This window comes from Manacus vitellinus, unplaced genomic scaffold (genome assembly GCF_001715985.3).
Source record: "Manacus vitellinus isolate BGI_N305 unplaced genomic scaffold, ASM171598v3 scaffold_15_pilon, whole genome shotgun sequence".
Classification (NCBI taxonomy): Eukaryota; Metazoa; Chordata; class Aves; order Passeriformes; family Pipridae; genus Manacus; species Manacus vitellinus.
The window spans coordinates 15,675,253-15,690,650 of NW_021939122.1; the positions used below are offsets into that span (position 1 = coordinate 15,675,253).

Below are 15,398 nucleotides of genomic sequence, written 5' to 3' on the forward strand. Positions count from 1 at the left end.
AACTAATTAGTGTGAACTAATTAGCTGAAAAATCTTAAGCCTCCTTAAGATTTTTTTTTCCCTCCCTGACTCACTGTCTTTGGGAACACACTCTTTAAAGGTTGGCACTCGTAGTATAAACTTCTTCCTTTGGAGGAAAATGTCTCCATATTTTCATTTTCTCGGTTCATCTTTCTGTTGGTCCAACACACTGGAGTTTATCTTCCATCTCCAAGATTTAGAGAACACTTATGTTAATTACACCCTTAACACACAGCATAAAGTCTTTGGATCACAAAACAGTCTGAAGTACGTGATCCTGATGTGTAGTTGCTCCTGGTCCTCTAAATAGCATTGGGTGGATAAATGAGGTTGATTAAAAAATAAAAAGAACAAAAGCAAGCTTTTAGTAAAAAAGGAACCACTGTAATATATGATTTAGGCCATTACAGCAAGAGCAGTTGAGATGACCAATGAAGATTTCATAAAAGAAACATAAGCTTGGTGATGTGCTTGAAAAAGGCACTAGGAGTTCTCTATTCCATCATTGTCCTTTACAATTTTCCCTAAAAGGTAATTTTTCAGAGAAACTTGTAGCTCTTACATGTATGCTTATCTACATGTATGCATCTACCAGTTCTATATGCAAAGATCTGCCACAGTTAAACCATTTCAAAATAAGCTTATTTTTGTAGCCTAGTTATGCGGATCTTTAAAACAAACTTATGCAGATCTCGCAGAGACTTCTGTAGAAGAACAGTAGCCTATAAGACATTAGTGACTCACAGGACTTTTTAAAGTCTGGTTTAGGAGTGAAAGTCTTCTGTGATTTGATGTAGAGACTGAACACCCTTAAATAGTTCTGCAGGTTAGCTTGAACAGGAATTGTGAATCAGTTTATCTGTGAACAATACTGACTTAATTTTGGCTGTTCCTCTTCTTTGCATGTGGATGTTTTGTTGAGACCACAGTCTGGACATGTCTCTTTTCCCTCAAAGTCCAAGTGTGAAGCTTTGGTATAAACAACAGAATTTATCCTACTTAGCCCCCCATCACCCAAATAAATAGTCAGTTTATGGGTTACTTTGAGCCTGCATCATGTGTGTTTTTACCCCTAAGATATCTTTATTTTTAAGCTGTGTCTGAGTCGGAGAGAGGGTGTTCCCCTGTCTCCAACCTTGCTCTTACCTTTTCTTCCAGCATTGCTGATTTTGAATTTTGAAAAATCTTTCCATTTCTAGGTTATTAAGTTTAAAATTCAGAGCTCAAGTAAATAAAAGCTGGTTTTCTAAATACAAATAGGAATACAACAGGAGTCATCCTCTGTTACTCCATAAATTCACAGAAACAATGAATTTCAGTTCACAGGTGACCTGTTTTCGTCCCTACCCACAGCCCACGCAATGTAGCAGTTGTTCAGGCATCTGCCATGCTGGTGACATACATGGTCCCCTGGTCATGAGTTTGAGGTGGAAGTAGTTTTGTGGGCAGAAGCTGCCATTTTTCATGACCAACATGTGTTGTATCCTCGTGGGAGTTTACTTGACCTTCCTCCCTGCCCTCACCCCATAATGGAACCAAAAGTGTGTTTGATGAAGATTATTGAAAAGAAGATTTATGGACCTGTGACATCTGCTTAAGATGGGTGATAGTATCTCTGCATTAATTTCACATTAGCACTTGAGGTTTGATTTCTCTCCACCGTTGTAGGAAGCTGTTGACACTTGGCAGAGTGGCAGAACACGGGTTTTGAGTTGTGTGTTTCTCTTTCAGAGTTGCCTGCAGCCTATTCCCTGTGCATGCAGGGAGGGAGGCAAGTCCGGGGGTGGCTGAGACATTGACTTTTGCCAGCTGACACATACTGTTGAATTGATTCTTTCAATCAGAAGTTTCAGTGGATTTGTAGAATAGTTTTTGTTTACTTTTGGACAGAAATGTATCGGCTTTAGGTTTTTTTTTTATTTTCTTAAGGAAATGCTTGGAAGTCTGGCATTGCATCAGGTTGTATATTAGCACTGTGTAATAATTTTCCTGCTTCTTACACCCAACTGCTAAACACTAAGCTACTTAGGAACAGGAAAACCCCTTTGGGATTACAGTCTGAAGTGTCTAGTCTATTGTTCCTGGATCACCTCTGCAGAGAGATGTAGAAGTTTTGAAAACTGATGTTTGAACATGATTTTTAATTCAATTTCAATTTTTTTTATTTATTAGGAAACGTTTTATGTTTGTGTTTAAACATAAGCTTTAAGATTGTTAAGTAGGATCTCTTATTTTTCCTCTGAATTTGTTAAACTGTATCTTGTCCATTTCTGCTCAGCAAAAAATACTTAAATACTTATTCCAAAAGGCAGAGATGAATGTGTATATTCTGCAGTATTTAGCTATCCATTTGAGAATCAGGTCACTTTTTTCACCTTGCTTTTAGCGAGAGCAATGGCAAAAATGACTACTCTCAAAGAACAGAAAATAAAATCTAATTTATTCCTACAAATTATTTTTGGTTATGTTAATCTTGAGTATTTATTTACATCTAGAGCAGGGCCAAACCGTGAAACAGATGCCTGGATATTTTTTTAAAACATTTATATATACTAGGAAATTCTAATGAATTTTGTATGAAAACAGATGTTTGTGGATAAATAAGCCTTTTTGTTTATTTACGGGTATTCCACAAAAAAATCTGTTTAATCCGTTCTTAAAACATTGAGCCTGAAAAATGGAGAGGTTGGGATGAAAGGATTTGCTGGGTCTTTTGTCTGAAACGAACCTAGGTTTGCTCATTTGTTTGGGGGGCTGCTTAGCATTTAGGAGGGAGAAAGCTATTCTTCAGTTCATGTACGGAAATGTACAATACTTTATATCAATTATTTGACTGATTGCTGGAAGTACGTTGAAGTGAAGGGGCATAGGCTAGTTCTGGCCTTCACTAATGGGAACATTTCAGTTTGTGGATGGTAATTAAAGTATAGAATGCGGAAAATTAGGCCAAAATTGAATAGAAATGAATAAGTATGTATTCTGTTGTGCAGATGTTGGAAACAGATTATTTTGGATCCCTCTTTCTATCTACATCTTATTTGGTTACCATGTAAAATTCGGTCAGACACCATGTAGATTGTTTCTCTTCCCATTACCTTTCCTGTTTTTATGTTGTGATGTATCTGTATAGGTAGTAATTTAGCAAAATATCCTGTCTGCCAGGTGTGGGAACTAGCTGATTGTATTGTAATACCAGATCATTACTTAATTCATATGCAACCTAGCCTAGCACATGGAAAGCATTATAAATCTATTTACAGTGTGGCTGGTCTGATGATAACATTGTATTAAATTCCCAGGTGAGGCAATTTAAGCAATTGCTTTGCCATGTGTAGGCCATGGAAATTAACTTCTCATATGCTTTAGTAATAGACGAACTTCATTGGTATGCTCAGATTAGTAGTATAGCAGAATTCTTACAGTCTGGTTACGTGTACCCTGCTTCACATGTAGAATCATACAGGGGGGTGGTACTGCAGATCACAGATCTTAATTAGTTTAAGCTGAGTTAATTCATTTCAATTCTAATTTAGCTGGGCTTGCCCATGAAGACATTCAGTTCTATTGGGAAATGTTAAGGCTTGGGTCAAGTAGACAGATTGTTTAAAGCCAAATTGCCAGACAGAACTGAGCAAGTGTATCTGTTTGAACAGGGCTTTAAGGAAATCACCCAATCGGTATGCAAAAATCCTGTTCATAAACCAAGAGAGGTCTGCTTGGAATCAGAAATTCTTCCTTGTCAGAAGGTCTGGGTACTGTAGTACATTTAAAACAGCCCCTGAAACTTTCTCTGTCTTGAAGTTCTTGTAGAAAGTAGCTTAACCCTTTTCTGTCACCGTGTGTTTGGGCACATGGTACATTTGAAATATATCCACTGAGCAAAAGCACTTGTGTGCTTAGACTTTTTGTCTAGATATATACAAGAAAATATAAAATACAAGGAAAACTTCAATATATGACAGACCTTTACAGGCAAAAACCTGCACACAGAACCTCTTAAACCTATATTGAGCTGCCCAGAAATGCCTTGGATTACAAACTCTGTAAAGCTTCTGTCTTTTCTAGAAACATACATATAAAGTACCAGTAGACAGTGGTAACTGACAACTAAGACTAAAAATGTTGACAATTTCTTGATTTGCCTGGTTAGCTTATGTATAGAAGTCATTAACTATTTATAAAATGCATTATGAATTGGGTTCCTTCAAACTGTAGCAGAGTGTGTGACATTTCCAGCTCAAACTATCATTCTTGCATTTGGCTAAAGTACGTATTTATAAACAGCTGATAGTTATGAACTAAAAAAAATATAGAAAATTGTTTAATTACTGAGTTCAGACAAGCCAATCTAATTTGTATAGCCACATTTGGAAGTGTTAACCAATAATACTTTAATAAAAATAAGAATAGTAATTTAAGATATTGATATTTTGGACAAATCCTTAAAGAATAAATGAACACTTTAGTTCAAAGACCTTTCCTTTTATATTATTGATTCATTTGGAAGTGAAACTGTGATCAAAACTAGTATCAAATTATTTATTGATTATGGCAAAGAGTTGTAACTAATTGTAGTCAAAGCATTATTTCTTTTAATATAATTGCTGATTTTCAGATCATGACAGATTTTTGCAATTAAAGAACAATGATACAAATATATTTATTAAGTTCAGTGGTGATGATATAAAGATTATAAAAGGTCTCTTAAAATTGTATTGCTATTAACATTTCTTTTCCATAAAATATGTACTTTTTCCTTTCTCCCATGCTGGCTCTTAAGAATGATAATATCATCCAGTTAAATCTTTCAAATAAATGATGTGTAACCAAGGACCATCTCAGTCCCTACATATTATTAGGCAGCTTGTTCACTGGAGAACAAGCTCATGGAGCATCATGCTCCTCATCTCAGTCTAATAATCATAAATACATTCAACACTAACAGAATCAATGGGGCTGAGTCATTTTGTGAAATTGGGAGAAACTGTACAATTGAACTACTAGACCTCAAATGAAGTCTTAAGATTGAATCTTAATCAGACAAGAAGATTAGATATTTATTGGTATATATTTGTAATTTCCTTCCTTATTTGATGTGTATCAAATAAAAATAGGAAAATAATATAATTGAGCAATCTATGCCAATTTGTTGGCTTTTTGGTGAAAAAAGAGAAAAACAAAACCTATCTCCATATGATATTCTTGCATACTGTGGAGTGTTTTAGTCCCCCATAGTGATGAAATGAATAATTTAAACAGGCAGCTCTGATACCACAGCCTGTTTAAAGGTTCTCATTTCCTTTAATGCTGTAGACCACTTTAGCTTGGTTAGTATGAAACTGTGACAGCTGAGATCTCCAAAAGATTTGGCACAATTCACCTCATGTCGTAGGTCCATGGAATGCTTTGTCCTTTCTACATCTGTAGCTTTAGTACATAATCTAGATCTGAACCCTGGCAACTGAATCACAAATGGGTAAGCTTTGTAATGATGATATTGGTTATAAAGGGTGAACTACACAGGATAAAGAGCTAAAATATTTTGCTGTGAGGTGACCAATACAAGGCTTACTCCACTGCTAGACCACAGGCATAACGGGTGACCCACTTCTAAACTTCTTTGTCACAAAGGTAATGAATTTCCCTATGCTCACTATAATTTCTAGTGAGTTGTTTCCTGTCCCTTAGTCTCAAAGAAGTCTTTTGGCATGATGGTCCAGTTAGGGAAGATTTGAGGAGGGTTTTGTTTTTTCTGAGTTCCCACTGGTAGTCACTACTGTGGCAGGGGGTGAGGGAAGCTCCCATCGGTAAAGGAAGGCCCTACAGCTTAGTTCTTGCTACTCTTGGGTTTCTTCCTCTGATGAAGTATAAAAATGATCATAGCCACTCTCAAAAAAGAAAAAAAATAGAAAATATGATAAAAACTCTGTCTCTCTTTTAATGGTAAATATTAACCGACTAAGGACCTGTTATTTGGCTAACAGAGAAATTGAAAGCTGGGCTGATGTTCTCATTATGGACTTCTCTGTTGTTCCATTGAATGCTGTGCTACCCTGGTAATCTTCAGACATTTGCTTGGCACTTGTTCTAGTTTAGAATCCACATGATGATCAGTTCATGAGCAAATCTGATGCTCATAAGCTGTGAATAACAACTGTAAGGATGCCATGAATGACTGTCCCAGTTTTGTGGTGTTTCCTTGAACTGCTGTAAACCAGTGTTTCCTTGTCCTGTTGTTTTCTCTCCTTTCTTTTGCCCTTTAATTTCTTGCCCTTTCCCAGTAGGCCTTCATAGCCTTAGCAGCATAGAGAACACTTGTTAATTTTTTACATCTTTAAATGCAATCAGGTATGTCAAATGTGTGTTGGTCGGGTTTGATTTATATTAGTCGTATGGGAAAACCTCAGTCTTCCTTTCCTGTTTAGTGGCATCACTGCAGTGTTATGTGGAGTTCTGTGTCCAGCTAGCAAGTGTTCTTCAAAAAAATATGTTTGGTTCCTGCCCTGGCTTTTCTTGATTGCTTCTGATATTATTGTATATTGCCTCTCTGGTTACTCCATTAACATAACTGGGATCACATGTTACTTATCCTGAGCTTCACTGAAGCTGCTTTCATTGCTGCAATGTTGAGGGTGTGACTGTCTTAGAAATACTAAAGTTTTGCCATGCAGATTTGTCAAAATACAGCAGTTGAAGAACTTTGTAATAACTTTTACTTGCAGATTTTTATTTTTTTTATATCAAATAGGTATCCATTAGGGGGCTCTCGAGGTTTAAGATGATCAGCCTTGATACCAATGGCTTCGGAGCTTTACTTCCTAACCCTTTTTTCTTTTTGTTTTACAGAAAAGGTCACGAATCGCCTACAGTGATGAGGTGCGGAATGAGCTCCTAGGGGATGACGGGAATTCCTCAGAGAACCAGGTAGGATGCTAATCAAGAAGCCCTAGTGGGTGGCTGGAGGGTGAAGGAGGTCACTGGCACACTGGGCTTCTCAAGCTGCTCCTTAACAGCATTAGCAACAACTCATGTGGAAGTGATACTATTTAATGCAAAGCTGGGGTCTTAATCAACTTCAAAATGTTTCTTGGAGATCTTACATTTAACCCTTTAACTTGTGATCACTGTCTGCTATCTTAAAAAAAATCTTTTCTTCTCTTTTCTTTATTATTTGGTACTTAAGAAATAACTTGAAACACGCTGTTTGCCGACAAAGCCAAGGTCTTCACCTCAAACACATGTAAAAGGAATAAAAAAAGTACATAATGCAGCTTTGATAATAATGCAGTATAATTAAATCAACACTGGCAGGCAAAACAAATGAAAGTGCGCTCACAGAATTAGGCAGTACCCCACTCAGTTTCCTTGTGTGATTCCTTCCCTAAACAGATTTTCTCTTCTTGTACCAAAAACACAAGTTGTACTAATAAGAGCATGCTTTCATAATGCATGTTGTACCAGGATGCAGAATGCTATCCATCTCTTTTAATGAATGAAAGCTTGATAATCCTGAGGCTTTCTTAAAATCTTGTAACCAAATTGTTATTCTGGATACTACGTGATCATCCTGCTAAACTACCCAAAATTACAAAGGCAGTGTTTTATTCAGGAGACTTTGACCTACCTGTTAATATTCGTTCTGGGGCTGAAACTTGTTTGGCACTTTGAAAGCAGAATATTTCTTTTCTTTTTGAAAATTATGTCATCAAAGTTGTACCTTTTGAATTAGAATTTAGCCAAAAGTTTTCTTAAATGTCAGATTGCCTCTTCTGATGATATAGAATCCAAATTATTTTATTGTGAAAGAGAAAATTGTTTAAATGCTTACTCAAGAAATGGGATAGTAAATAAGGAAATGGATCACAACAATGTTCTGAAATTTTCTGTATCTTCTATACCTGCAGTATAAGCTCAGCTCCACTAAGAACGGAAAAAAAAAAGACTTGGAGACTTACCCGGTAAAATGACTTTCAAAACACAGACCTTGTTACCCTTATCTTATGCAGTATTTTAAATATGCTCTATAAGTTTTAAGCTCTTTAATAGACTTTAATTCATACATTAATGAAAGCATACACAGGATACAGTTTATCTGAAGACACAAGACTAGAGTAGAGCAGCTCTGATATCTATGTGAAGAATTAAATTTAAAAGATATTAATCTTCATATTTATGTATTATAGGAAGGGGAGATTCCAAAATTTGAGTAAAATAAAGAGGGGGTTTTATCCCAATAATTAATTTATGGAAAAGGTGATTTTAGGAAAAAGAGTTTCATAGTCTGCATGTCATGATTTTAAATGCAGTCCTGTGAAAGTGTTAAGATTCTCATTTTATTTCTCTTAAGGTGCTGCTATTTTTACATTTCAAGACAAAATTGTGTGAATTCAGACATAAAAGGGCAATTGTGATAAGAAACTTTACTTAGAATATCTTATGGGTAGGGATGAGATAAAATATTTTATTTTCACTTTTAGGGAATGTTTAATTAACTGGTTCATGTGTGCACTTTTTATGAGGTATGATCTTTTTTCCAAATGTGATGGAAGAGACATGGTCTCATCTCAAGGAACTAAACGCTGCTTTCAACCATTTGTCAACATGAGGATTTTTTCTTCCAAATGAAGAAATGGAAGAAAATTTTGGCTGCTTAAAGAGTTTTGTATAGTCTTTTAGGTAATCAAAATCGTATTCCATAACCCAACTTGAAGCTGTTACCCCTGTACCTTTGAAAGTTCTGAATTCCTTTCTTAAAAAATATTATGAAATAGCACCGCAAGGGAGTCACCTAATTTCTTTTAAATATGTGAATGTCATTATTTTTAAAAATACATTATTTATTGTGTTTTTTCAAGAATAAATCTCACATTTTCTTTTTCTTATTAAATATCCTTATTTATGTCTGTACTTCTGTGCATGTAGTTATGAGTGCAAGCAGTTAGTGCAAAAACTTCAGCTAGTATTGAGCTCATTAAAATGTACAGCCATCAAAATCATATGTAAGGTTTAGGTACTTACCATATACCGAACATGATATATTGTCGTATTTAACTCGGTAACCCCAGGTCTAATACACTTTCATTCCTATACATTATTATATTGATAGAAAACTTGGACTAGATGATAAAAAGATGCTCAGATATAACTTACAGCCTAGTAAAATATTTGAAAATGTTTCAAATGCTTGCTTTCAGTTTCTGTGGTGGAAATAAATATAGGTACGTGGACTGACCCTGACCCTGATGCTGTAGGATTTTTACTTCTCAGTCAGTTTGGATTAGGTTAAATTAGTTTAACTGAAAAATGATGGGTTTGTTTTCCCCAGTTCAGTCACCAAACTGTGAGAGCGGAGAGGAAGGATTCCTCTTCTGACAGGAGGTATTGAAAAAAGTTGCCAGTTCAGAATTGCTCCTGTACTAATCCACAAATATTGGTAAAATCTGGCAATAGAAATACTGGATATCTGGGCAGCCTAGGGTGTTATCCAGAGGCAAATAAGAGATACGAGTAGCACATTTTGGGTATGGTCTTTGTCATTGTGATAACACTTGCATAATGTTTTTGGTGGAGAGAGAAAACAAAAGGAACTTATTGTATACTGGCTAGTATGACCATATTAAATATCAAGAAATAAATAAGGCACTATTGGGGAAATAAACAATTGGATATTTTCATTATTCAACTTCTTTTTTAATTTGAGTTTCAGAGGTACAATTACAGTGAACCACAGCCAAGTTACAAGCTGTAATAGGTAGGGTGATAGGTATGAGTTTCCAGTTGTTCTCCCAAGAAGAAAGATTGAAGCACAAAGAACAGATTGAAGAATTAGCAAATGATGATTTGTCTTTTGTCTTCTTGGTTTTCCAAAATGTCTCCCATAAGTAGCAGCCATTATATCTGGATGATAGATTAGAATACAATTGCCATATAATGTGTATACTAAGACTTAACTAATTTTACCAGATAAAGCATATAGAAATTTCCTGTAAGAAGTTGTAAGAATTATACAGTTTTGCTATTGAAAGTTTCTTTTGAAATAAATGTATCTTTGTTTAATTAGATAGGTGGTGATGTAGTGCTCTTAATGCCCTTAGAGTTTAGTAAAGTCATTGCTTAGCATAAATTAATTTCTTCTTAATTTGAACCATATGAATGTAGTCAAATGAGGCACTTAGAGGTTGAGAATCAAGAGACATCCCCTCTTGCATAAAAAAACCCCACTTCACTCACCCAATCCCAAAAACTGTGTGCATTGGGTTGTTATTTATTTTCCAGGAGTGGTCTCAAACAGGTTTTGTTGCTTTCAAGTCTTGTTTGTCATCCTGGCCACCAACATTAAGCAAATCCCTTGAAAGTTTTTAATTTAAATCCCTTGAGTTTTTCATTGCAATGATACACTACTTAAAGTTGTGACTTCACTTTAATAATAATAGAACTGGTTTATGTAGCAATTCATATGGTTTTGAGTTGGGTTAAATCAGAAATCGTTCTCGACCAAAATAATGTCAGGTACAGTATTACCAACTTCCTTGAGATACAAGTGTTCCTTTCTCTTTTGCAACTATGTTCATTAGTAAGTTAAAATAAATCCTCATTAGGTTAAACTGTGTGTCTGTATATACATACATTTTGTAAGTGATTTCTGGTGAACAAATGTTTTGTGGCTACTTAATTTCTGACTACAAAGTTGTGATAATATTAGATTTGGACTTGCTGTGCATAAAGTGTGTCAAACTTCAGCTACAGACCAGGGGGTGAAGTTGGTCAATTTAATTCGCCAAGATCTAAAGAAGGTCGGTATCATTTTATATAGCCCTGGCAGAGCAGATCATTACCAGACACAAATCTGTTCGTTACATGCCGAGGGTTTATAGCAAAATAAATAGACTGTCATCATAAGTTCAGAAAATTGTGTGTTCGACCCACGATAATGTGTAAAGGGCGTTTAATAGAGTTCAGCATTTATTCGTTATCTATATGCGGACAGAGACGGCGGTAGCGTTATCAGCTTTTTAAAAAAAATTCGGTAGTTTTCTGTGTCACGTGACGTGCCTCACAGACACACGCGTGCACACACACACACACACACACATCCCATCTCGCTCCCTTGCTCTCTGTGGCGCAGTTTTGATTTTAGTCACAGCAGAAGGCTTAGCCACAAGAGATTCCACTGGTTCAAACCAGCGTAAACCAGATTTTTTTTTTTTTTTTAGCCTACAAAGGAACAGATTACCTCTTGTATCGAATTCTGTATTGCAAAAAATTAAATAAATAAATCTTTGTTTCAAAAATATGCTGATTATCATAACCTAAAATGGTGGCTGCACACGGCTTAACGCTGTTTATAGTTCAGCAGTGAGCATAATAAAAATAATGTTTCAAAATAGAAACGTAAAGGCAACACATTTTCATCAAGAGCATTGTTAAATGGGGGAAAAATATATCTTTTGTTAATTTGAATGAATATCTTTCAGCCAATGTTAAAAAAAACCCCAAACCCTCTCCCATTACTTAGCTTAGCTGCAAATCCCATGCAGAGCTTAAATTCAGCCATGCAGCACAAACAAGATAGAACATTTTTGTTTGGGACCTATTGAAAAAACAAATGTGCAGCATTTTAAAACTCTCATTGATTATAGCAGGGTGGCATGCCCAAACGGGCTCTATTGCGGGAGAGTCGTTTTAAACTTTGGCCCTTTAAGTATCATAGTCAACTGAAGAATGGTGGCCTCAGAAAGAAAAGATAGCTATGTGATCAACTCCCAGATCGTCTCTTTCTAAACAGCCTTAATGTTTGCCTTTTTGGGGAAAAAAGGGGGGGGAAGAGCTGGAGAAAGAGACCAATTTATGATAGGCCAGGCACTTGAATTTAAGCATTGGTTTGGCAGACAATGCAGTTTTCTTTATACCAAATTCTAGCAAAGTTCCTTTAAGCTATGTGCAGAGGAGCTGGTTCACTTAGAGTCGATGTGGTGTAGTAGCCCTCCTAATTACATCTCGTTAGAGCCTCCTTGTCCGTTTTGTAACGTTCAGTTTTAGACGAACCATATGAAACAGTAGAGAATAATGGAGGTTCTTTTGTTTCCTTCATGCTGGTGAGACTTAAGTAGTAGTAAACATTCTGAGCTTACATATGTTGAAAATTAGTGCTATGAAACTGTAGGTGAAATATCAGCATAAACTGAGGTAATTATGTAGCTGTTGTACTTTCGAATTCAACTGGAATCGGTGAGAGAACTGTAATTTTTTTATAAAGAGCCACTCTTGTGCAGACATTTATTGTCAGTGATTATAGGTTTTGTTCCATTACAAATAATTTCTCTCTCTCTCTAAGGGGAGAGTATATTACAACATGGCTTGATAGTCAGGCTGGGGTTTTATTTAGTTTTATAGTAAACCTGCCAGAGCAGTATTATTAACGGTGTTAGATTGTGTTGATTTACAAGCATAAATTAATAAATATAAATGTATATACTATATAAGTATACACACACACTCTATGTGTGTATATATACACACACTCTGTATAGTGGATTAAGAACCTGGAATGGGTCTTTTCTGAGGGAAATATGTTTCATGTTGTTCCCTATTCCTTTGTCTATTTTTAAATAAACTGTTCAATAAATCATAATTCTGAGCCATTTAACTAAACTGCTTCTTTTTTTTTTTTACATGGCAAAACCCCCTGTATGAAGTTCAATAATAAAATTAGATAATATAGTTACAGTAGAACTATATAAAAATTGAAATACTGGTTACATGCTATAAAGATGCAGTCATCTATTAATAAGTTAGATCTGCTAGTAAAATAAGAAATCAGTTGTCACAACTAAAATATACAGAAAACATTCTGCAAACTTGTATATACAAAACCACTTCAGCTGTACAATCTTGGAAGAGAGGAATAGTAAACTTGTTTTTTTCTTTATATTATAGACTTCTATGAAGTCATTCCCCTTTATTTCATGATGGTGTCTTAGATGTGGTTTAAAAGAGAATTTCACACTATTCTCTTTGTTTAATGTGACAGTGTGAGAAAGTGATCTTTATTCGTTCAAAAAACTCTGCATGTAGTCTATGTTTAGGTTCTTTTAATGTGTTTGTCTGTGATTTTTAAATGCTAAACATGTAAACAGATAAATTGTCAATGTTAATTCTGTATCCTGTCACACAACTGATCTTTCTTTCCTGCCATTTCTTTCCTTTTTATCTTTTTTGTGCGTTCATGTTGCAGTTGATAAAATTACGTGAAGAGGTGAGTACTTTCTTGCTTTTTGTTGTCTAGCTTTCCCTTTAAAGCTGAGTTTCTAAATCTGAAGTAGATCTTTTTGTTCATTGTTGCAGGGAAATCTACACAAAGCAAAAATATTGATTACATTGCTTTAAAATATTCACTGTTGTGCCTCTTTTTCCCTAATAATTGTATACTTACATAGGAATCTCTAGATCAAACCTTAGAAATTAACATTCTTTGATACTGGAATTTTTTTAAAAGGCACTAGAAAAAGAAGGGGGAAAAAACTCCTCTATTATTTGATCTCTCCTAGAATACCATGATCAAATCAGGTACAGTAATAATCATGTTTGGATCACAAAATCTTTGATAGGGAAAATACATTTATACACTGGTATTGAAAATGAAAGCATTGCTTTGGTATAAACCGTTGCTGAAACATTGTAAAAATTGCACAGAATTTCACAGTGTTTTGAGTTTGGAGTGAGGTATTCAAAGAGCTGATGTATTATATTGGATATTTCACACCCATTGAAAATACAGTACAGGTAGGTAGACCCACACACACACATATCAATATTTATTATTTATTTGTGAGTGTTGTAGATCTGTAGGTGTAACACTAGAGATCAGTATTCCAGAACACCTTTCTTCCAGTTATAAAATGGATCATAAATATTTAGAGAGAAGCCTGTTTTAATGGTCAGTTCCTCAAATGTTTCAGTTTATTTTCTGAAATTAATCTCTGCTGTTACTTACTGCTGTAGCAAAGCGGGTATTTGAACTGGTATTTTTTTATTATTTCCCGGTAGCCACTGAAAAGAAGGTCTGAGTAAAGTCAAGATTTCTTACAGGTCAGATTTCTGAAGGGTTTCATACAGAGAGTTTGGACCAGCGAAGTATTAGAATAAATATATTTAGAAACATAAGTATTTTAACATCACATATTTGTTTGGTATCTTCTTTGTGAAACCTGTGTGCCCAGTAATGTATCAGTAATGCATACTGAACTCTGCAGGAGAGGATTTGTAAGTTTTAGAAATGGTGATGACAAAGAATTGTAAAGTAACCAGATTAAGGACAATTACAGAGAATTCTTAAAAACAGATAGATATTTGTGATATAAAGATTCTTTCACTAGTTCCCCAAATGCTTTATTTTTCCCACTTTTCATGGAGCTGATATTAATATGTAAAAGCTACTGAGTAAAACAGTTAACAAAAAAAAATTAAATAAAATAAACATGTAGCTACATGAAAGCCTTCCCACCACTGCTGAGCTCCCCTCCCCAATAGTCCCAGTATTTAAACAGATGACAGTATTGTTGCAAGGCTTTGTATAGCCTGATTTCTGAGATTTTTCAGAAGAGCAGGGTTCATTTTCTTATCCCTTGAAGAACACTAGCACGTCTGCTCCCATGCTTTTGCAAAGAATATAGTAGGATCATTTTTGCTTGCAAACATAGATTGTAGTTTTATAAACATAAAGATTCCTAATTTGTAAAATTACTCTGAAAATTTAATCTCATGTGAGGAACAAAGCTGCTACTTATGTGCTTTTCTTTTAGAAATAGCTGTGAAGGCTAGTAAGAAAATTCTGGATGTTATTGCAAAGGGCTGCAACTTGGGAGCTATTCTGAACTCAATCATACCTTTTGGATCTTATAAATCTTCATTAGCCACCTAAAAAAAATGATATTGCTTCTGGTAATTTATTTTTTTTTTGTTTTTCCTTGCTAACCTTATAAGTTACTTTTTCCTCTCTCTGCATATAGTGAAAGCAGTAGCAAATAGAACTAAATAAAGGAATTTATTATTTTCCCTAGATCAAAATTGCACAGGTAGAGAAAAAAAAATTAAAAACCAATTGCTGGCATTCTGTTCTCTGCACTTAAGTACCCACTATGTGTTGAATAGATTGTAATTGCAGTGGTGTTTTTATACCCAATGCAAAATGCACATTAAAGTTTAAATGAAGGCTAGTACAGTGACTCAGGCATAATTCTTAACTCGTCACATAGTGAAACATCAAGGCATCCCCAATTATAGTTCTCCTAAGGAGGTATGAAGTGATCTTAAAAGAAATTGTGGTTTGCCATACTGTTTGTTAATAAAACCTGGGCTTCCTCTCATTACAAGGCTCT

At 35.1% G+C, this 15,398-nt stretch overlaps 1 protein-coding gene across 5 annotated transcripts in view; it reads left to right on the plus strand.

The window, feature by feature from the left end:
- The window catches only part of VTI1A (vesicle transport through interaction with t-SNAREs 1A), a 271,283-nt gene that overhangs the window by 44,681 nt on the left and 211,204 nt on the right, over window positions 1-15,398 (plus strand). For 3 of the 5 annotated variants that reach the window (XM_025894787.2, XM_018069313.3, XM_025894789.2), the window contains exons 4-5: window positions 6,868-6,945; window positions 13,256-13,276. In XM_025894787.2, coding sequence (XP_025750572.1) covers window positions 6,868-6,945; window positions 13,256-13,276 — 99 coding nt within the window. The remainder of the gene's footprint in view (window positions 1-6,867; window positions 6,946-13,255; window positions 13,277-15,398) is intronic. The other 2 variants (XM_025894788.2, XM_025894790.2) reach the window with 1 other exon arrangement.